Source organism: Gastrolobium bilobum, unplaced genomic scaffold, assembly GCF_033153095.1.
Source record: "Gastrolobium bilobum isolate Gb01-03AN ecotype WA unplaced genomic scaffold, APGP_CSIRO_Gbil_v1 utg27827, whole genome shotgun sequence".
Taxonomy (NCBI): domain Eukaryota; kingdom Viridiplantae; phylum Streptophyta; class Magnoliopsida; order Fabales; family Fabaceae; genus Gastrolobium; species Gastrolobium bilobum.
Window position 1 is genome coordinate 86,613 of NW_026895284.1, and position 24,255 is coordinate 110,867.

Below are 24,255 nucleotides of genomic sequence, written 5' to 3' on the forward strand. Positions count from 1 at the left end.
AATGCATAGAAAAAGTTGCTAAACTAATATTATTAAGATCGAAATCCTTTGTAGGAGTGGAGAGATAAAGCTCCGACAATCTTAAAATATATCGTTTAGCTCACTATAAAAAATGTTTATTAAAAAAAGCATAATAATCTTTTCTTTAGGATTAAAGAAATCAAAATCTTCACTTTTCCTTGCGCTCTAAAATATATTGTTTTGAGGTTGAGAAGAATTAATGAAAGATATTTTGATAAAATATACATAATAAATAAATAAATACATTTTTTAAAATATCTTTTAATTAATTATCTCAATCCTACTTACCAAAAAGAAAAAAAAATCTCAATTTTCAAAATGATATAATTTTGGGATTACTAAAGATAATTTTATCGGGGTAGGATATACTTATCACCAAAAAAATTTACTACTCTTACAACTAATTTAATCACCGTTGATTTCCTTCAATCTAACGGTTATAATTTATTGTGCACTAATAATTGATTAATAAATGTGATATAACAAATATTATTAATTTTCAATAGATTATAATCGTTAGTTTGACGAAAATCAACGGTGATTAAATTAATTGTAAGAGTGGTAATCTTTTTTGGTGGTAAGTGGATCCATTCCCAATTTTATCTCCTAGAGAAATATTTCTCCGTAAATATATACACTTATTTCATCAACAATAATATAACTAATTTAATAATGTTACACATCTGTAGATTCTGTACAATTATAATTATGTAAGTAATGGTGAACTAATATATATAAACATGCATCTTCCATGTGCATCTCATGATATAATTTTGGTAAAATATTTGAATTTTAAATTAATCTGATGAAATATTTCTTTTTTTCATTCCTATGGACAAAAGACCCTAATTTATCTTACAATTAGTGAAATTATTGCTTCATTATTTTTAATATTTTTAAATCACTTTTCATCAATTATTTGGTTAAATTACAAATAAAGACCAAGCAAAATACCAAATCGAATAACCTTTTAGACTTCTATAATTATGCTAATCAGAAATAGAAAAAAAAAAAATTTAATATTACTTTAAACAATTTTGTCTAATGTTAACCGAAACAATGTCGTTTTGTGATTAAAAAATTAGAATTATAAAACAAAGTCGTTTCAATGAACATCAAATAAAGTTGTCTAAAGTAACTTTAGAAAAAACGAACCCTAAGAAATAACAATCGAAACACCTTCCCATATTATGCATAAAATAAATAATTTTGAATTAAAATATTATTATTTCTAACTTATTTGATAAATTACAAAATAATTTCTGTCATTTCTTTTATTTTTCATTTTTTGTTACGAGGAGGAGCAAGTCCAGACTACACTAGAATTCCATGAGAGAAGGACACGCCAACAGACCTTGAAATTACAAGTGACCAGTCACTATTACCTTCCCACAAATTATGCATTATTCTAACATCTCCATTTAACGATGGAAGCATATGCATGAGAAGAAATGCAGAGTATGAGTCACACTCTATCCATAATCTAGGCACAATCAATATACATATTCCAACAACAAATATCCAAAAATAATTTCTTACTGCGTCCCAGTAAATGGCTGCAATACTTGCTGAATAATAAGGAAACGTGATAAGCATAACAAATTCCTTTAATTTAGGTTAATATTAAAATAAATTAATGCAACCATGCACCAAGCTTATAGGCAACCATAAATGATTACTTTCAAGAACAAAGCTAAATGTAAATAGAAATAGGATATTATGCCTATTTTTTGTCATGCCTAACTCTTCTTTACCATTATTAGATCAAAATCTCAAGAGGAGAGAAAAGTGATTAATGTCAATTGAGATTGTGATCTAACAGTTTGAGAGAGAAATATGTATATTAAGAATGAAAAAAGGTAACCATAATATCCTATCCCATATAAAAATTACTTTTCATTCTCATCTTCATGACATGAAATTTAGAAGTAACAAATTTGCATATAGCAAAATATAGGGAATTACATTTTAACTAACATTTGCCCATCGGACTATCATAAACACCACAATCAATTGCAAAGGCCACACACATATATAGTGCTCAATATTCAAAACAAGAACTTAGAATACAACAATGTATAACACAAGCATCTGCATTCATTCATGAGCAACAACAAGCACTTGTTTACCAACATTGCGACCACTATAGAGGCCAACCAAAGCTGCAGGGCCATTTTCAAGGCCCTTAGCTATGTCTTCAACATACACAACCTTCTCTTCTCTTATACGAGGCAGAAGGAACTCCAAGAATTTGGGATATAGGTGAAAGAAATCAAAAACATGAAAACCTTGCATAAGAACCCGCTTATATATAAGATTTGTCAAATTTGTTACACCTTCAAATTGAGTAAGATTATCCTGTGACACCATTCCACAGATAGGTATGCGTCCATGGACTCTCATATTCAATAGTACAGCATCAAGTGTCTTGCCCCCAACATTGTCAAAGTAAATGTCAATGCCTTCTGGAAAGTACCTGTTTTGTAAATTGATATCCATTAATCACTAGTTCGTATCGGGTTATTAGGTGCTTAAACTTCACTCTTTTTTTCTTTCTCTTTCTTTTTTATTTTTTTTGGCAAAAAGGACAACCCTCGATTCACAAACCTCCTCGACCCGTGAGGGTCAATTGTATACATGCTTACCTTTGCATTTTTACAAAAATACTATTTTCCAAATTCGAACTCATGACCTTCTGGTCACATAGCAAAAAGCTGCTCCAATGTTCGCCCTCTATCACAAATTAAATTAAAATTTCTCTATCATAAAACTGTTAATTTACTGACCTTTTCAAAGCTGCATTGAGGTCTGGCTCTTCTTTGTAGTCAAAAGCTTCATCAAATCCTAATTTGTTCTTCAACAGATCCACCTGGTTGCAAAAGACACACATTCAAGTGAAACGAAGACTAGAGTATTTTTGCTGGTTAGAAAATATAAACTGAATGGATTTCAGGCCTTGTTAATCATACTTCATAACAACAATACGTTCCCAATACAAAATTTATGAGACTGAGAAACACAAAGTACTATTGCTGGTTTGAGCCACAAAACTCTACCTGAATTTCTTGCTCTACCTGAATTTCTTGCTCCTTGGGTGGTGGTGGTGGGAGTTGGATACTTAATGGGGGTACTTTGCAAACAAACATGAACATAGAACCACAAAGTAATACGTGTTTTTGAATTATAAAAAACATCAGAGTGCAATATTTTGTAATTTGACACAAGATAATATGTTCCTTTCACTAACAAAAACTTCATGTATTTTAATTCCGCCTACAATCTTGGAAAAAGCAAAAAGTATGCAAAATGTCTCAAAGGGGGTTTCTAATTTTAAGAAAAAAATTCCAAAGCTTGGAATTGTAAGAAAACATTTCTGTACATAATTAGGCTTATTCAAACCCCACTAGTGCGAAAAAGTTTTGGTTGTTATTGTTGTAATTAGGCTAATCCAAGATAGTAGTACTTTGAACAGTAGAATAAATAACGAAACATTGAAGCAGATTTATCGTTTATGCAGGCACATATAGCAACAAAATTAGACAAATACCATCTCTTTACTTCTGGCACTTCCAACAACATAACAACCAGTCAATTTAGCGAATTGACCAACAAGTTGACCAACAGCACCAGAGGCAGCTGAAACAAAAACATTCTCTCCTTTCTTGGGAGATCCTACTTCAAAGAATCCAGCATAAGCTGTCATGCCTGGCATACCTGTGATCATAGAAGAGAACAATAACTTTGGTCAAAAGGCACAACAAAATGACATATAATTCTGCAACTAACATCCATAAGCTTGTTTGATTGCATTAGATTGATTCTGAAGAAGCAGAATGTACACTACAAAAGAAAACATAAAATAGTAAAATTTATTTACTATAAACTGGGATCAAGTGAATCCTTCACTAAGAATTGATAAAAATTTAAATTGTTGAATACATACCAAGAATTCCAGTATAGTAGGAAAGTGGGACATCAGTGTGCTCAATTTTGAAAAGTATTTGAGTTGAGGGGACCAAGCTATACTCTTCCCATTTAGTAGAACCCCATACTAAATCACCTTTCTTATAATCAGGGTGTCCAGATTCTAGGACTTTAGCCACCCCAAGTCCTGCTAATGGCTGCAATTACTCAACAGTTAGTAGCTACATTTATCTGTGATTACTACGTATTCTCAATACTGTAGATTCCTTGACTAATTGCAAATTTGATTAAACTACTACCCCTTTATACCAAGGTATTCTCATTTCTTAACCGTTTACTCAAAAAAAAAAAAAAAAAATTGCAAATATTGATTCATTTTTATCCCGTTTGCACATGACTTTTCCTTCTGAAATTAAACCTTGGAAATTTGAAATGTTAAAAATCAATTTCAAAATTCAATTTTCTCAATACCCTATACCCAATTAGCTTGAATGACGGCAAATTTTAAACCAAAAATTACCCAATCAACTTCCTAACATGCAGCAATTCAAGCCAACATAATAATAATAATAATAACAATAATAATAAAGGTTAGTCATGAAAGAAAGAGCATGACTTACAGAGCCAGGGGTGTAAGCATGAAGACCCCCATGACCTTCCTTGGTCATGAGGATTCTCATGTAAGGGTCACATGACAAGTAAAGATTCTTGAGCAGCACTTCATTGGAACCTTCTGGAACCTTCAAAATTATGGTACTTTCAACAATGTTCATGTCTGTTTCCTGAGGAAAACCTGTAACATAGTCAACTAGAATCACTTGTTTGTTCCTCACTTGTGCCATCTTACACTTTAGGGTGGCTAAAGTCCTAGAATCTGGAAACCCTTCAATTTTGACTGGTTGAGTGAGATCACGCACATTATTAATGAGTGAAGCTTGTGGAATTGTTTGGGTAATTAGTTCATCTTCACCTCTTTTTCTTTTTCTTTCCAACTGTTGTTGTAGAAATTCAGCAACCATAGCATCAAATCTTTTAATCTCAAAAATAGAATCTCTTGCTTCAGAAATAGCCATAGTGCACTTCGAATGAATCGACCACAAAGACAATGCACTAATTCCATTAGGATTTGTTTCATCGTGAACGGGTACAAGATTTTCAGCCTTATAGATTGCATTCATGGTCCATCTAGACAAGATGTATTTTTCAGGAAGGGTCATTATTTGTTTCTTCTTCATAATGTATAGAATATGTTTACACAAAATCCCCATAGTCTCAAACTTTGCACACGAACATTGAGCTGTGAAGCTTTCTGTCAAATGGTACTCTACAATTGCCCACCATTCTTTATCAACTTTAGGAGACCCCACCCGATATGTGATAAGGTTTTCCTTTGTTGCAATCTTTTCATGAAAAAAATCAAGTATGGCAGCCTTCCACTCCTTTTTGAAAATTTCAAATAATTTTCTTGTATACCGTTCTCCAGCTATTGCTTCAATAGGATGATTAGTCTCCAAAACTGCTTTTGTATTTCTAGTTTTGAAATCCTCATCTTCTTCCGCATCCCTCCTAGATTTGATTGCTTTGTCATACTGGATAACAAAATCATTTAACATTGTGTTAGAGTTGACATATCCATCAAAAAATGCATTGATGCTCTCACTTCGGCCACTTGTGGTCATTCCGGCAAAAAATGTATCTTTCAAGTATGCCTTTGCCCAATGATGACGTGAAGAATACATGTTAGCTAGCCAACTATCTGCTTTAATAACATATTTAGTCCTCAATACTTCCCATTTGCCTTCAAACTCGTCAATGTTTCGACTTTTATACCACACACGGAAGTCAACATCAAAGCTATCTTTAAATTGTGCGCGTAGAGCTTGACTGTGCTCCATAACATGTTTCTTTATATGCCAAGCGCAAAAACGATGTCGTGCTCTTGGAAATACCTTGGCAATTGCTTTTCCCATAGCTTTATCTTGATCAGTGATAATAGCAACAGGAGACTTGTCAAACATACATGTCCGAAATTGTTCAAACAACCATGTAAATGTTGCCTCCGTTTCATCTTCTAACAAAGCGGCAGCAAATAAGATGGTCTGCCCATGGTGATTAACCCCCACAAAAGGAGCAAAAGGAAACTTGAACTTGTTTGTTTTGTAAGTCACATCAAAGACAAGGACTTCACCAAAATGAGCATATGCAGCTCTTGACCTACCATCTGCCCAAAATATGCTTCTTAATGTTCCATCTTCTGCCAAATGCATATCAAAATAAAAAGCTCCATCAACCATGGACATCCTTTGAAAGTGTTTGATGATACACTGACATTCTCGCCCCACATTATTCTTTCGCTGGCTAGATATAATACTGTTGATTTGAACGGGAGTAAGATTAACCTCTTTGTTCATAGCGCTCACAACCTTTGAGATTGTTGAAGATGTTAAACCCTCTTGAAAAAGCTTAGAAACAACAGATTTAGTTGAATCCGAGCATCTCAATTCATTCTCAGAAAGAAACTTCTTCACCTTTGTTGGAGTGTTAATCAATGGATGATTGTGTGTATCATTGAATTTCTCCACTTTCCATAGGCCATCCACCAACTTTATTTGTAACATTGCTAAACAATTAGTCCTTGTATCCGTTCGCCTTTTGACTTTGTCAACATTAATTCTTTTATCACATAGTCTCTTGACACCTTGATTCGAGCACACATAATTCCACCTATATGGTTGTTTTGTAATTGTACTCTTGTTATGGTATTGCTTACGTATTCTGAACCCCTTAACTTTTGCATAAGCATCATAAAAAGCATAAGCTTCTTCTGACGTCCCAAAAACTCTAGTTAAAATAAGGGTCTCGCTTAATTCAATATCAACATGTCCCACAATTTCATGTGCATGATCTTCCTCGCATTCACCATCTTTGTTTGCCATGATTTCACTATGATCGTCTTCTCTAAATCCATCTGTGACTTTTTCCAAATCAACAATATCATCTACACATACAAAACTTCCACTGATGTCAATGTCTTCAATAGTTACAACTTGAGAGTGATCCATCGTGAAGAAAAAATTTAAATCTGCAAAATATTATAATTCAAGTGTTACCTTGAATTTTGATGCATGAAAAATCATAAATTTTATACCATTCTAAAAAGACCACTTGGTTTACCACCATCCTTGTAAGTTAGCAATCATGACAGGGATGTAATGCACGCATACAATTTCAATGAAGCAGTAATATTTTCCCTTTTATTCAATAGGGCATAGGTTCAAATAAAAGAAAAACAAAGAGACGTTGTGATTTGATTATATACCACGTCAACTTTCTAGCAAATTTCAAGCATCTTCAACAATTTATTTTAAATTGAAGAAAAAAAAAAGGTAAGGAATTTTCGATTTATTGTTACCAATACGGCAGACTCCTTTTCAATGTTCGGGAGAAGTTCATTTGCTTCTTCATCCGATTCAACTTTCATAGGTGGGCCCCCCAAAAACTCATATGATTATATTCCATCAATTAATTCATAGCCAGCTTCTGAAACAACAAATAAAAGCATTCAACAAATACAATACTTGTCACAATATCAAGAATCCATTCAAAAGAAGTAGCACTTGTTAAAATCAAAATATCAATATGTAAAATTTACAAGAGAACATTCGTCAAGCAAGGAGGTGCAAGAAAAAGGATGAACAGCATAAGAAGAATCGGAGAGAGGATATTGTACTGTACCTGAAATTCCTTGTTGTCAACCTTCTTCCTCTTTCTTAGTTACATTGGGATTTCCTGGTTGTGGAGATGAAGAATCACACCTAACCTTGTCTTTAACTGAGACTGAATGGAATCCCGCAAATGTCACATCACATGCATTGGGCGTCGTGGTGGTGGCGCTGCACGGTGGTTATGGGCCGCGGTGGTGGTAGAGCGCGACGATGGTGGAGCGAAACGGTGGTGATTGTGGCAAGTTGATCTTCCCGTAGGAAAAAGAATAAAAGGGGTTTAAAGGAAATGTTAAAACGACGACGTTGTCTTGGAGAAATATAAAACCCAAACTCCCAAATTTTTTTTTTTTTTTTTTATTGTAAACATTGTTTGTTCTTTCAAATAATATAAGATTGTATCATTTTGATTAAAATTACTATTTTAATAATTAGAAAAAACAAGAAATCATGATATAAGATTGTATCAAAAAATTAAAAATTAAAATATTTACTTATTATTTAATATATACACTTATTACATCAAGAACAGATACCTAATTTAATAGTATTACACATTCGTACAATTATTAAAATTAGTAGTTTCTATTTTATCTTACAATTACTGAAATTATTGCTTCATTATTTTAAAATTTGTAAATCACTTTTCATCACTTATTTTGGTTAAATTATAAATAGTTTTGAAAACAAATCATGTCAAAATACCAGATCGAATAATCTTTTATAGGCCATTATGAATTACAGGCCAACATGGTTCTATTCTTCAGGCCTTTTTTTTTTTTTTTTGGTTTAACTCAGGATTATTGATTAGTCATTTGGCTAAATTTTGTAGGTTGTGTATTGTTTGACAAGTCATTTGAATGGATAATGAGTACTGATTGCATATTGCCTATATTTTGTATTACAATCTAATGTGTATTTGCTTATTTCACTATGAGCAAATAAAATAGTTTTTTTTGCAGTGGTATTTTTAATCTACACTTCAAGAATTGCAAATTGATAAGTTTTGTTTCTTATCATTTGTTTAATACATTGCATAGTTGAGAATAGAATTTCAATCTCATATGATTTAAGACCTGAAGATGACAGAAAATAATTTGGCAAGCAGTGGCGGAGCCACTCCTATGCCAGTTGGCACCTGCTTGGTTTTAAATTCTTTTACTTATTACATATAAATATATAATTATGATTACTAAAAATTAAATTTATAATTTGACACCACCTAAATAAATATAATTATATTTATGTTTTTCAATTAAAAAAATAAAACCCAGTACCCAAACCTTTTTACCTAACCTATAAATTAAAATCACTTTCAAAGCTCTAATTTGTGAATTACAATTGCAATCAGATTTCTTTAAAGCTTGTGCCTTGCTCCTTTTTTTGTGTAACTTGTTGCAGAACTTGCTTGCTCCCGCAAGGCTTCAACTAAAATAGTAATGGCTATGGTTGGCTACTTGGCTTGGGGCTTGGGCGCTTACCTTGCAATTTGTATATCTATTAAAAATGTGTTTCGTGTTTTGTGCTTTTAAGAACATGATTGTGTTTTTTCTTTTTACCGAAAATGTTAGTGCATTTTTATATGTTTGTTTTGATATATAATCATTGACAATTATTCATTTGAATTTTCAATGTTATGTGACATTATTTAATACATAATTTAAATAACAGAAAAATATTTCTGCAGTTACTGCATATAACTTATCAGCATTTATTCCAAAACGACGTCGTTTTGGGATTGAAAGATTAAAAATTATAATTATAAAGATTATAATAACCTTGAAATAAATTAAAATTACAAAAATAACATGCTTTTTGCCTCAAAACAACGTCGTATTGGACTTGTTGTAGATAACTTATTTGCAGTAACTGCATAAGAAGCGAACCCTTTAAATAATTATGTTAGAATTCATAATTTTTTTTTCCTAATTAATTTATGTAATTATGATAAATATTTTGATAATTTGATATGTTAAAATTTTTTGGCACCACCTAAACTTTTCGTCTGACTCCCCCACTGTTGGCAAGTTTAAAAATTCAACACTAAGCATAGTTGCATGTATGCTCTGTTTTATATATAACTTATATTATGCTTCGAAGTTACTGCATGCAAGGCAATATGCAAGTGTTACTGATTATTGCTGCAAAAGGAGGCTACTGCCAATTGCAATTGCTTTTGTCTACACTTCATGTCGTATGGCTGTTGTCTTAAAAACCAACAAGGACCAATTTTATCATGTAGTTATGTGATAATTGTTAATGAACTACCTCAACAATCCATAGAGTTGGAGTCAAAAAAATTAAGCCATGTAAATCAACCTTCTCATTCATTCAAAATAGTACTCATTACAATTCATTCCAGCAAAAATACACAGGGTACACTTGCTTTCTATATTCCCCTACTTCCAACATAAATACATATCGTGACCAGACCAACAATGGTAGCAACTAAGACACTAGCTGACCTACCAACATGCCTAATTTTCTTTTCCATCCTATCTAACTCTAAAACCATCTTCAGTTATATCTTCTTCATCTTTCTTTTCTGCTCATTAATCTTTAGTTCTTGCTCATTCAACTTAACTTGCAATTTGTCACTCAGCTTCATGTCCAGATACTTCAACTTGAATTCCATTTCAGCTACATCCAATTCCACCTTGTTTATTCTTTCTTCTTCCACCTCCATCCTTTCGCTGCATACAACATCTACCCATCTAAAAAAATTACAATATGACTTTTTCTCTTGCCAGCAAAATAAACCAAGGTGCGCATAAGTTGAACTTAAATCAAAATAAATTACAAAGAAATACCTTGAAATTGGGGCACTCAAAGAATGCTCTGTTTGGATTTCTGTCAGTCTTGGAGGTATACACAATAGTTTGCCTCCCACATTTACACCTTCGACCAGCAGTCCTTGTAAAGTTTCTACCTCCAATTGAAGACCTTCCACTTGAGTCCCCTTTGCCAGAAGAAACACTTATCTTCTCCTACTACATTGCGGGTAAAATTTCAGTTCTACTGTTATATTTTGCAGACTTGAACGTGAAATTGATTTGGGGAAATTTTACCCCTACACTGAGTTAGGGTTCTATATTTACCCTTCTTGCAACGTTAGGTCTACGACCAACCTTCATAGACATTGAAGACATATTCAAAATGGCGTCGTCCTTTGTCCAGCGTGGATTGTCACATTGTGACTCAGCAAACTATGTTCCAAGTGTGCATCGTTACATTGGCCGTTGGATGCCAACTAACAGAAGGACTAATATAGCTTCTTTTTTTAAATTACAGGTACCACGAGTGACCTTTTTTTTTGCAAGGGACCAAATAGGGTACCGTGAAATTTATTAAGGACCAAAAAGAGTATTTACTCTAATAACAATCCAAACACCTTCTCATATGTATTATGTCTAAAATAATTTTAAGTTAAAATTTAACAACTTATAATTTATTTGATGAATTATTACAAAATAATTTCTTTCTCAATTTATTTTTCATGATTTGTAATAAGGAGGGGCAAGGCCCAAACTAAATTAGAAATACATGAGAAGAGGACAAGCCAACAGATCTTGAAATAACAATTGACATGATTAATACGAATGTTCAACCCACAAGATTACTGTGCACTAACAAGCCTCAAGGTTAAAGAAAATGAGATGTGAGCATAATGTCTGTTTTAAGTACCTTAACCTGAAAATATTTTCAATGTTTCACATGTACCAAATATTCGGTATATTATTTATTAAATATAAAAAAATAACACATTTACACTATTTATATCTGTGTATTTATTTTCTTCCATATTCTTTTTTTTCCTTTTTGATAAGAGAGAATTACCGATGTATTGAAAATATGCTCGGCTTAATCCTGCATTACTTGAAGATATGAGAATTTGAGTGGAAATCAAATTTGTTATGGATAAAATAATAGACAATATCCCTTAGCATGTGAACTGGGCACTTATCTTGGATTGGAAGTTGTGGGACCATCGAATTATGAGTTATTCTAACATCTCTGTCTACCTACACATGTACTCAATAAATATAACAAGAGAAGCACACTGATAAGAAGAAATGCAGACGATGAGTCACCCACTATCCATAATCTAGTCACAATCAACATACACATTCCAGCAAAAAGTATTTTCCAAAACTAATTTTTGACTGCATCCCAGTAAATAGCTGCAATACTTGCTGGATATTTGGAAAGTGATCCGTGTAACAAGTTCCTTTAATTTAGTCTACTGTTAAAATAAGTTAATGCAACCATGCACGAAGCTTATAAGTAACCATAGATGATTAATTTCAAGAACAAAGCTAAATATAAAAATTACTTTTCATTCTCATCTTCATGACATGAAATTTAGAAGTAACAAATTTGCATATACTAGTCCTTACAACAAAATATAGGGAATTACAATTTAACTAACATTTGCCCATAAGATTATCATAAACACCACAATCGGTTGCAAAGGGCACACACATAGTGCTCATTATTCAACACAAGAACTTAGAATACAACAATGTATAACAAAAGCATGCATATGTATCATTCACGAGCAACAAGAAGCACTTGTTTACCAACATTGCGACCACTATAGAGTCCAACCAAAGCTGCAGGGCCTTTCTCAAAGCCATCAGCTATGTCTTCAACGTACACAACCTTTCCTTCTCTGATATGAGGCAGAAGAAACTCCAAGAATTTGGGATATAGGTGAAAGAAATCAAAAACATTAAAGCCTTGCATACGAATCCGCTTGTATATAAGATTTGTCAAATTTGTTACACCTTCAGGTTGAGTGAGATTATACTGTGAAACCATTCCACAGACGGGTATGCGGCCATGGACTCTCATATTCAGAAGTACAGCATCAAGAGTTTTGCCCCCAACATTCTCAAAGTAAATGTCAATGCCTTCTGGAAAGTATCTGATTTGTAAATTGTTATCCACCAGTCACTAGGGAGTATTGTGTTATAATTGCAGTAGCTTAAGCAACAAACAAATTAAACTAAAATTTCTCTATCACAAAACTGTTAAATGCTGACCTTTTCAAAGTTGCATCAAGGTCTGGCTCTTCTTTGTAGTTAAAAGCTTCATCAAATCCTAATTTATTCTTCAATAGATCCACCTGTTTGTATAACACAAATTCAAGTTGAAGGAGGACTAAGTAATTTTGTTGGTGAGCAGATATAAACTGAATGGATTAATCTGACTTCTTTACAACAATGCGTTCCCATTCCAAAATTTATGATATTGGGAAACACAAGTACCATTGCTGGTTTATGACAATTCTTCAAAATTTCAAAGGATTTATTTATTTTTTCTTTTTGGGATGAGCGCAAAGCTTTGGAGCAGCCATAAGGTTACTTTTTGTAACCAGAAGGTTCCAGGTTCGAATATGAGAAATAATCTCTTTGCAAAAATATAAAGATAAGGCTACATACAATCAACAGTCAACTCTACACTCGCAAGTTAGGGAGCCTTGTGCACTCGGATTTGCACTTTGCCCTTTTTATTTGTTGGGGGTAAAGTGGGAGGGGACAGGGGATAGATACATAAAGAGCAAAACCCAATGCACAATGGCTCCCTAACTTTGTAACATTAAGGGTGAGGGTCAATTATATATAGTCTCATCCTAGCATTTTTGTAAAGAGGTTATTTTCTAAACTCAAACCAGTGATTTTCCAGTCACAAACAATCTCAAGACTTGCCCTGCGGGGTTGGATACACAATAGGATAAATCTTAAACTATCTTGAGAATCAAACAACGTATCAATACAATGTTTTTGAAGTATAGAAAACATTTCAGAGTGCAACTTTTCATGTTTGACATATAACCTTAAACTCTTTCTCGATTAAAAATACTTCATGTATTTTAATTCAACATCTTGGAAAATCCCAAAAGTATGCAACATGTCTCAAAGTTCTCAATCACGAGATTCATAATCTGTAGAGAATGTTGTCTAAGCTTGGAAATTGGTAGAACTATTTCTGTAATATAATTAGGCTAATTCAAAATAGTAATACATTGAATGGCAGGATAAATAACAAATAGTTGATGTTAATTTATCATCTATGCAAACTTATATGACAAAAAATAATTAGACAAATACCTTCTCTTTACTTCCAGCACTTCCAACAACATAACAACCAGTCAATTTAGCGAATTGACCAACAAGTTGACCAACAGCACCAGAGGCAGCTGAAACAAAAACATTCTCTCCTTTCTTGGGAGAGCCTAATTCAAAGAATCCAGCATAAGCAGTCAAACCTGGCATACCTATCCTCAAAGAAAAAAATAATAATAACTTGGTTCAAAAGGCACAATAAAATGACAGAAAACTATACAACTAACATCCATAAGGTTGCTTAGATTGATTCCGAAGAAGCAGAATATATACTAAGAAAATGAAACATAAAATAGTACAATATATTTATTATCAACTGAGAGGAGATTAGCTCATAACAGATACACGTACAAAAGCAGTGAGCAACTGGTTCCAAATGAGGTCATTTAATATTGGTTCTCCTCCAAACCAAAGCTGGTCAGCCAAATATTTTAATGAATAAAGGATGAATTCCAAACCTTCATTGTACAAAAAATGGAAAACGCGTATAGCAACAAACAGCCAGATAATTACCTCCTACATAATAGGTCTCTTCGGTGATGATCAACAATTATCTTAATGATACTAGACAAAGAAAGGAGCTATTTATCACATGAAAACTTCATCAGTTGAGGCTTTCAGATCGCATTGACATCAAGTGCATCCATCACTAAGAATCAATATAAATCGAAATTGTTGAATACATACCAAGAATTCCAGTATAGTAGGAAAGTGGGACATCAGTGTGCTCAATTTTGGAAAGTATTTGAGTTGAGGGGACCAAGCTATACTCTTCCCACTTAGTCAAACCCCATATTAAATCACCTTTCTTATAATCTGTGTGTCCAGATTCCAGGACTCTAGCCACGCCAAATCCTGTTAATGGCTGCAATCCCTCAATTGTTAGAAGGTGCATATATTTATGACTGAAATGTATTTTCAAAACTAAATTGTTAGAAAAAGTGTATCTCATTAAAATATTTACACCAACAATTGAAGCTTCACAACACATCAACCCTGTTGAACCATGGCATTCATTCTTATTTTTGAACTTTTTCCTCAAAAAATAAAAGTGAAAAAAAAGTTGACCTTTTTCTTTTAAAACTAAGCCTTTGAAATTTGAATATTATATTAACTTTCTATGTTCAAGTTTCTCAATACCCCTATCCACAAAGTACAACAGTCATGCAAAAATACTAATGCTATGTTTGGGAGTTTTGAAAGAGACATAGCGTGTTGGTTCATAATGTAGTGGAAATGAAAGAATATATATCACTCTATTGGTTGGAAGTTTTGTAGGGCAGGTCCTCTCCATTGTTTAGAAGTTGAACTATTTAGAGTATCAGAGAACCACGTATATATCATGGTACTACCTCTCAAATATAATCAAAAGGGTATCCAATATAGAGAGGGAGAGAGAGCATAACTTACAGAGCCAGGGACATAGGAAGGAAGTCCCAAAAGGGATTCCACATTGGTCATGAGCATTCGCATGTAAGGGTCACATGACAAGTAGAGATTCTTGAGCAGCACCTCATTGGAACCTTCTGGAAGCTTCAAACTTAAGGTACTTTCAACAATGCTCATGTCTGTTTCCTTAGGAAAACCAGACACATAGTCTCTTAGAATCACTTGCTTGTTCCTCACTTGTGCCATCTTACACTTTTGGTTGTGTCTCAGTTCAGACTTGGTAGGAGTTAATTTTTGAGGAGCTTAAATGGGAAAATCAAACGGCCAAAAGTGGATGTCCTTATTATTTTCTTTTTCAAATTACAAAAATAAAAAATAAAGTAATATTTTTATAATTATTGATAAAATAAATCGTTGCTTGAGTTAATTCGTTAGCAGTAGTTTATGAAGTATTTCAAAAATTCTATATTGTGTTGGTGCAAAGAGTGTCACGAGCTAATGGTCATTGCGTCATTAGCACCACAATGTTTCTTTCTTTAGCTGTTTTTGTCATTTTGTTTAGGTTTAGGATTTTTTTATTATTTTGGTTTAAGACTTGGGTTGTGTGTCAGTGTCAGTTTGAGATTTGGAGGAAGCCATGAGGTAACGTGTTGTGAAATATTACCTCTCGGAGCACCGCTAACTCAATAGCACACATAATCAAAATCGGGAATTGACTGTGACGTACGGAAAAGGCGAAAATAGAGGAAAATAATCTTTTAATCTAAGCGTTATTTTTTTAATGAAAAAAACTTTAATTTTTTTTAGTATTTCTACTAACCGGTTCATTCTTTAGGACTAATTTGGTCAGGAGCGAGCTGAGAGCAACAAGGGTATTTCCCCTCCCAACAAATGCGCGAGTGTAGAACTTGAGTTTTCCACCTTACGGGGACCAAGCATGCTTCCACTTGACCAACACCTTATTAGTTAATGCAAAGAACTTGTTAGCACAGAAATTTTTACCGAATACAGTACATCCCTCGTATTTAAAAAATTTCCCACGGGTTGGGTCTCTGTTCCATTTAGTTCAGATCAGAAACAGGCGCAACGAATTTTTGGTTATTATTGTTTTTTTTAATTTATATTTATAAATTTTTTATTTATATACTCTTATAAATTATACGTTATATATTATAGGTAGAGATATAAATAAATTAAGTTAGGCTAGACTTTAATTTAAATATGCTAGATTTATGTGAAAAATCTTAGATATGACCTAACTTGTTAGTCGATGTAGATTCAAATTATAAGTCTGGCCTGATCTATATTTAAAAAATAAAAACTTTGAATTAAGTCTATTAATCTGTTTAAGTCTATTAAACATTTTATAATTAAAAAATAACTAAAATAATATTATTGTATTATTTAAAATTATTAAAAGTTATGGAACCTTATGGAACCTTCAAAGTTATGGTACTTTCAACAACGCTCGTGTCTGTTTCCTTAGGAGGACCATAAACATAGTCCCTTAGAATCACTTGCTTGTTCCTCACTTGTGCCATCTTTCACTTTGGTTGAGTCTCAGTTACACAGTTATACTTCTACCTCATTGTATTGTGTTTTAATCCATTTTTATAGATACCAAAGAAATGGCAAGGGTTAAAATTGGAAAATTATTATTTTGTAAATTCTTAAAAAAAATCATTGATTACATCATTAGCAAGGTCGTATGTTTTATTTTGTAATTTTCTGTTGTATCTTGCAACACTGCCATCTTTTGAGACGGACACAACAAAGTATAGTGCTATCAGAAATTCTGATTTGCAGTTCCCAACTTCCAATCATAACAACCTCATAATTTGCTTTAACGCTAATGCCCTGCTTCCAAAATGACTGAAGATTCTGGCCCTAGTTCAGAACACCAAGAAGGGGATCCTACCCAAAAAAGTATTGATCAATGTACACTCAAAGGGAAGAAAAGAGTGGTTTCATATAAGGATGTGGTGTTGCAGCTGAATGGAGAGGAGGACGAGGACCGCAGTGATGACGAGGACTGGATAACTATCCAAAAAAAGGAGGAAGAGGAAGATGGAAAGATGATGGTAGAAGAGGAAGCGAAGCAGGGAGACCCTCTGTGTCCTGTCTATAAGGTTTGTCCTATACAGTATAAGGAGGATTGTAAGAAGTGGAGGAATGCATTAATCATCAAACTATTAGGGAAGAGGATTAATAACAGGTTCCTAATGGCTAGATTGCTGAAACAATGGTGCCTTCAAGGAAGGTTTGAGATTATTGACCTCGAAAATGGGTATATCCTTATTAATCTCCACAGTGAGAAAGAATATTTCCATGTTCTTCATGAAGGACCTTGGGTTTTTGTTGAGCACTATGTAACGGTGCAGAGGTGGAGACCGATGTTCGACCCTTATGATGAGAATATTAAAAGAATGGCAGTCTGGCTGAGGATTCCAGGACTTCCAATAGAGTTTTACTCAATGCAGAATCTATGGAAGATTGGCAACTTATTTGGAAAAACTCTGAAGATAGATAGAAACTCTCTGAAGAAGACAGACGCAGGAGAGGGGGAATATACGGAGAAAGGCAAATATGCCAGAATTTGTGTTGAGGTAGACCTGAGGAGAAGTTTTTTTATCCAAATTTGAGGTCCTCGGAAAGACTTTTCCGGTGGCATATGAGGGACTCCATCTTATCTGCTTTAAATGTGGGAGATTTGGACACCGACAGGAGACGTGCAGTGGTGGAATGGATAGCTCGTTGTCAACTAGGAAAATAGAAGATGACTCCAAACAAACGATGCAAAAATAGAAGGTTATCCATGGGTTCGAAAAGGAAAGCTCAGATGCTTTTGGGGCTTGGATGGTGGTCCAACGGAGCGCTAGGGGGAGGAAGTTAAAGGCGGTTCCCCAAGCTCGTCCAGCAGAGTCTACCAGGGCGGCGAAGGTGGTAATCGGAAAAGAGATGGCTGAAAGAGACGAGAAGAGGAAAACAACGGTAGAAAAAAAATAATATTATCCCAATAGTCAACTTAGTTTGTGTCAGGGGGGAAGGCTCGACAGTACCGCAGGCGGCGGAAAGTGAAGCGGGTCAGAAGGAAGCTACATAAGAGATACAAGGAGGGAGTGCTGAGAAGATGGAAAAAGCTGCCAGAGGGGAGCTAATGGATTTGGTTAAAGTGGACACAAGCATAGGTCAAGGCACTAGGGAAATGGGAATGGGCAGCAGGAAAATGCCAGCTAAGAAAGAAAAAGATAGACTCTCCAATGTAAGGAAAGTTCCGGTTGTGTCTAAGCCCATGAAAATGGCCCATAAGAAAAGTAAAGGGCCCACTCCAACTTACTCGAAGCCCAAACTCGAGAAGAAGGAGACGATGGGGGAAAAAAGCAACAGCAAGGAAATGTACTTGATGGAGTCTGATCCGTTGGGGGGAAAAGAAGGAAGAGGCCTGGGGATAGAGGGGTTCAGTCGATCTGCCGGCGAGCGCAAAGGGGGAAGATATGAGGCAAAAGGAGATGGAAATGCTTCAAGTAATGAGATACATGTCGAATGAGAAGGCTTTGGAAGAGGTTATAACTCTATCCCAGAGGATCGAAACTATTAAACCTCAGAAGAATGACAAACATGTCATGCAAGGAGGAAAGGAAAGCCCTAAAAGGGACAAGATAGTAAAGATGAGAGAAGAAAGCTTCGAGCTGCCAGAGAATCAAGATCCCAATCGGAGGGTTTCAGGCGATGAGGGGATCAGTTCCAGGGAGGCTACGGCGAATGGAAAGGACAGTTCCTTGAATGGCTGTCATCAATCAACTAGTTTGTTATGAATTTTCTAGTTTGGAATTGTAGAGGAGCTGTCAAGAAGCGGCTTAAAGGTATTCTTTCATCCTTTGTCACGAAAAATAAAATTGATTTGGTGGTTTTGCTCGAACCTAGGGTTAGTGGAGCTAAGGCTCTGAAGATCATCTGAGTTCTGGGTTTCTCTAATTACTGCATTGAAGAGGCTCGAGGCTTTTCTGGGGGAATCTGGCTTCTCTGGAACACTCCCAATTTCTCTGTTGATCTTGTGAATAAAAGCCATCAGCTGGTTCATGTGAGAATTAAAAGGAACCATAATGATCATTTCATCTTTACGGCTATCTATGCCAGCCCGAATGGTGATAAAAGAAAACTTTTGTGGGAAGAACTTCGAAGTTTTGCTCACCAGAATGCAGAGCCGTGGCTTGTAGCTGGGGATTTTAATGAAATTACTTCTGCCAATGAGAAAAGGGGAGGTGCCCCCATTGATGTGAACAGATGTAAAGAGTTTGGGGTTGTTATTGAGGACTGCAAGCTGCTAGACATGGGTTTCTCTGGTCCAAGATTCACTTGGAAAGGCCCGAAATTCACCCACCTTGATATGATTTTTAAACGTCTGGATCGGGCTTTAGTCAATGCAAGTTGGAGAGCTAAATTTGATGAGGCTAGAGTTAGGGTGCTGCCTAGAATCTATTCGGATCACAATCCCCTTCTAATTGCTCTGGAAGCTGACCCCAGAGGGTGGGAGGAAAGACCTTTTCGACTCTTCCCTACCTGGATGGATCATCCCCATTTCAACCAGCTGATGGTCGAGAACTGGAAGTTGAATGATGACACTAGTGTTAATCTGGAGTGCCTTGTTCCGATTCTGAAGACCTGGAACAACAATACCTTTGGGAATATTTTTAGGAGGAAGAATATTATTCTTAGAAGAATTGAAGGGATTCAGAGGAGGCTGGACTTTGGCCCTAACTACTTCTTGGAGAAAAAAGAGGAGGAGCTCAGGGGTGAGTTGGAGGAGACTTTAGACCAGGAAGAAAAATTGTGGTATCACAAATCCAGAACTGAGTGGATCAGGGATGGGGACCGAAATACCAAGTATTATCATACCTTAGCTATCGCGAAAAGAAGAAGGAATAGAGTGGAAGCTTTGAGAAATGATAATGGGGTTTGGGTTAAACATGAAGCTGAGCTGAAGAGAATGGTTTCTGAGTATTATAATATTTTATTCTCAGAAACAAATTCAAACCGCCGATGGGAGCCTTCTCCTGTTGGGTGGCCGAAGCTGGAGGAGAATGAGAATAGAAAACTTAAATGCCCCATCTCTAGGATGGAGATAAAAAATGCTTTCTTCCAGCTTGGTACTAACAAGTCCCCTGGACCTGATGGGTTCCCAGCTGAATTCTACCAGAGAAATTGGGATTTAATTGCTGGGAACGTGTGTAAAGATGTGGAGGATTTTTTTGAGAACCCTTTGAAGATCAGGTACATCAATGAAACCCTCATTGTGCTCATTCCTAAGATTGATATTCCTGATAATATAGGTCAATTTAGACCTATTGCTTTGTGTAATGTTTTATACAAGGAAGTCACGAGGATTATAGTGAACAGATTGAAACCGGTGATGAACAAGTTGAATTCCCCTTTCCAAACTAGCTTTGTCCCTGGTAGGAACATTCATGATAATGTCATCATAGCTCAGGAGATGAATCATGCTATGAATAGAATGAGAGGTAAAAGATCCTTTATGGCTATTAAAATTGATCTTGTTAAAGCCTATGACCGGTTGAACTGGAATTTTGTGGAGGCTGTGCTTGAGGAAGCTAGTATTCCTAACAATCTGGTGAAGGTGATTAAGGAGCGTATATCCTCCCCATCTTTCAGAATTTTGTGGAATGGTTCTAAAATGGATAGTTTTTCCAATACTCGAGGAATTAGGCAAGGGGACCCAATCTCCCCCTATTTATTTGTTCTGTGTATGGATAAATTATCTCACATGATAGCCGAGGAAGCTAGGAAGAAAAGATGGATAGCTATGAAGGCAGGTAGAAATGGTCCCCTAATATCCCACCTTATGTTTGTTGACGACCTTGTGCTTTTTGGAGAAGCCTCTCTGGAACAAATGAATGTGATGCTGGATTGTCTGCATAGGTTATGTGGTATGTCTGGTCAAGCCGTGAGTATTGAAAAAACCACCATCTCTTTTTCAAGGAATACAAAACCGGAGACCAGGACTGAGATCATTGAAGCCAGTGGTTTTAGAGTTGCTGAATCTATTGGGAAATACCTTGGAGCTCATATTTACCATGGGAGAGGGAGGAAAAGGAACTTTGAGGGTGTTATCAACAGAGTCAGACGTAGATTGGCTGGGTGGAAGTCTCATCTGTTATCCTTTGCTGGAAGGACGACTTTGGCTAAAACAGTCATAAGTGCTATTCCTGTTTACCATATGCAGTACGATCTCATTCCAATATCTATCTGCAATGAGGTGGAGAAACTGCAAAGAGGCTTTATATGGGGAGATACATCGCATTGTAGGAGACCTCATCTTGTTAAATGGGAGAACATCTGCTTCCCGCGGAACAGTGGTGGTTTGGGAGTCACTAACCTCCAGGCTCAGAACAAGACTTTCCTATTCAAGATAGCTTGGAAATTATTGAACAATAAGGAGGATCTCTGGGTTCAGGTTCTGATGGGTAAATATGGCAGGAAAGGTGATCTGAGAAGAGAGATTATGGCTGTTAACTACGACTCATCATTGTGGAAAGGTATAGTTTCCATATGGAAGGAATTCTTAAAAACTTTGCAATGGGATACTAGTGATGGCTTGAGCATTCTGTTTTGGCAAGATAAATGGACCAACTTGGAAAGTACTTTAAGGGAACTCACAACCAGACCCTTATCCAACGAGGAGCTTATGATGACAAACTCTGAGCTGGTTGACTTGTCTTCAGGGAATTGGAATATGGGGATCCTAAGAAGCTTGCTCCAAGAAGATGTCGTGCAACACATTAAATCTTTCCTTCCTCCGGATTTAGAAAGAGGTAAGGATCAATTGATTCAGAAAGATGATATGGGGGTCAGCAAATTGGTTAAAAGTGCTTACCTCAATATCATGGGATTCGACAATCTGAGAGGTGATCCCATTTGGAAAACTATTTGGAGTTGGCAAGGCCCTTTTAGAATGCGAACCTTTATCTGGATTATTTTGCAGGGCAGAATTCTCACCAAAGACTTCATTGCTAATTGGGGCGGTTTGCCTTTTTGTCACACCTGTGTAACTGAAATTGAAGATACCCTCCATGTGTTGAGGGATTGCAAAATTGCTAAGAATATTTGGAGGAACTGGCTGGAAGGAAGCAATTATGGTGACTTTTTTTCTTTAAATGTCCAGGATTGGGTTAGAAAGAACTTGAATGGTGGCTGGAGGCACAATCAGATTTTTGACTGGGCAGATGTGTTTATTACTACTATCTGGCATTTATGGTTGTGGAGGAACAATGAGGTTCATGATCCATCCTTCGCTAGGCCCTACAACCCCATCCAAGTTATTTCCAAGTACATAATGGAGATTAAGTTAGCTAAAAGGAATCAGATTGCTAGATATACTCCTCCTCTTATAGTGGACAGAGAGGTGTGGACTGCCCCTGTGAGAGGTTGGTGGAAGCTCAACATAGATGGTGCTGTGGATAAGAATGTAAACAGAGCAGTTTGTGGGGGACTCATTAGAGATGAGCAGAGTAAGTGGGTGAAGGGTTTCACCTATGGAATAGGGAATTGTAAACCCTTGACAGCAGAATTATGGGCAATCTATATTGGTCTTCAAGTAGCCTGGGAGAGTGGCATTAGGAATCTGATCATAGAGGGGGATTCTTCTATAGCGATGACAGCTATATCCAGTGAAGTTGGCAGTGGTAGGGACAACCAGATGGTGAGGAAAATTAAAAGCTGGAAGAACTTGGAGTGGGAGACCATTTTTGTGGCTGTCAGAAGAAATGCTAACTGTTGTGCGGATTTCCTTGCTCATTTCCCCTGTAATATGGATGATGGTCTTATCATTCATTATTCTCCTCCTTTAGGTATGGAGAGAATGCTGGCTCAGGATGCTGGCTAACAATTTGTAATTTTCGTTTTCTTGGGCTTTTGCCCCTTATCTTTACTAAAAAAAAAAAGAAATTCTGATTTAGAAGCTATGTTTTGATGCTCTCGAATTTTTTATTTTTATTTTTTATTCGCCAGCGATAACGTTGTTGAGAGAATTCATTATAGAGCTCTGCTAACGACAAAAGAATGTTGTGACCTGCGTGACTTTTTTTTGTTATGTCTAGCACTTCGAGGCGATTCAAGTTGACGACGTTATTCTATGGACATGAAGATTGCAATAGGGCTGCTAAGGGAGGAGTTCTGAGTCACCTATATATGTCAAAGGTAACTGCTTTTCTTCTTTTATGAGTGTTTTCAAGTCCTGAGCTTTCCTCAAGTTTTCTAACAAATTGCGAGGATTATGCATTATTCCATGAGACAAGGACACGCCAACAGACCTTGAAATTACAAGTGACCATTCTCTATTACCTTCCCACAAATTATGCATTATTCTAACATCTCCATTTAACAAGAGAAGCACATGGATGAGAAGAAATGCAGAGGATGAGTCACCCACCGTGGGATGTGCAAAATAATTAAAAAATTGAACCGAATCGTCCTTAAAATAACTGATTTTTTTAAAACTAATTCATAAACCGAATCAATTTTTAAAGAACCAATTCATGAACCAAATCCGTTTTTAGAACCAATTTAATAACCGAATCCGTTTTTAGAACCAGTTTTGAACCGAACCAAATGGTTTCCGAATCGAATCGTTTTCGAACCGAACCAAATTGATTTTTATAACTTTATTTTTTAAATTTTAAATTTTTTTCCTTTTCAAAAGAAGATCAACTCGAACCAGTTTCGAACCGAACTGAACCATTTTCAACCGAATCGAACCACTTCCGAACCGAACTAGTTTTTAACCAAACCGAACCACTTCCGAACTGAACCATTCAAACCAATTCGGTTCAGTTTTTCAAAAAATCCGATTCGATTCGACCCATACACATCCCTACCCAGTATCCATAATCTATGCACAATCAACATATATACATATTCCAACAACAACTATCCAAAAATGATTTCTGACTGCGTCCGAGTAAATGGCTGCAAGGTCGTCAGTGTAACAAGTTCCTTTAATTTAGTATACTATTAAAATAAATTAATGCAACCATGCACAAAGCTTCTAGTTAACC

The 24,255-nt window shown here is 35.5% G+C and overlaps 3 protein-coding genes across 7 annotated transcripts; 1 reads left to right on the plus strand and 2 right to left on the minus strand.

The window, feature by feature from the left end:
- Positions 1–2,030: 2,030 nt before the first annotated feature.
- LOC133304152 (protein FAR1-RELATED SEQUENCE 5-like) lies at positions 2,031–7,891 on the minus strand. Its single transcript, XM_061504129.1, has 7 exons — positions 7,681–7,891; positions 7,358–7,485; positions 4,566–7,027; positions 3,965–4,142; positions 3,569–3,735; positions 2,808–2,890; positions 2,031–2,497 (listed from the first exon to the last, which is right to left on the minus strand). The coding sequence occupies exons 3-7, from the start codon at positions 7,005–7,007 to the stop codon at positions 2,119–2,121; spliced, it is 3,249 nt and encodes a 1,082-aa protein (XP_061360113.1). The 5' UTR covers positions 7,008–7,027; positions 7,358–7,485; positions 7,681–7,891; the 3' UTR covers positions 2,031–2,118.
- Positions 7,892–12,078: 4,187 nt separating this feature from the next.
- LOC133304160 (2-alkenal reductase (NADP(+)-dependent)-like) lies at positions 12,079–15,434 on the minus strand. 5 transcript variants are annotated; one of them, XM_061504171.1, is made up of 6 exons: positions 15,379–15,434; positions 15,206–15,228; positions 14,483–14,660; positions 13,781–13,947; positions 12,713–12,795; positions 12,079–12,594 (listed from the first exon to the last, which is right to left on the minus strand). In XM_061504171.1, exons 1-6 carry the CDS (start codon positions 15,428–15,430, stop codon positions 12,216–12,218), a joined length of 882 nt encoding a protein of 293 aa, XP_061360155.1. In that variant the 5' UTR covers positions 15,431–15,434; the 3' UTR covers positions 12,079–12,215. The 5 variants fall into 5 exon arrangements, with proteins under 5 accessions (XP_061360155.1, XP_061360146.1, XP_061360141.1 ...); XM_061504162.1 differs by lacking the exon at positions 15,206–15,228 and having other exon boundaries at positions 15,308–15,434; XM_061504157.1 differs by having other exon boundaries at positions 13,781–13,890; positions 15,206–15,434.
- A 1,618-nt stretch (positions 15,435–17,052) lies between these two features.
- On the plus strand, positions 17,053–17,826 carry LOC133304073 (uncharacterized). Its single transcript, XM_061504046.1, has one exon. The coding sequence runs from the start codon at positions 17,053–17,055 to the stop codon at positions 17,824–17,826; it is 774 nt and encodes a 257-aa protein (XP_061360030.1).
- The last annotated feature ends 6,429 nt before the right edge of the window (positions 17,827–24,255 follow it).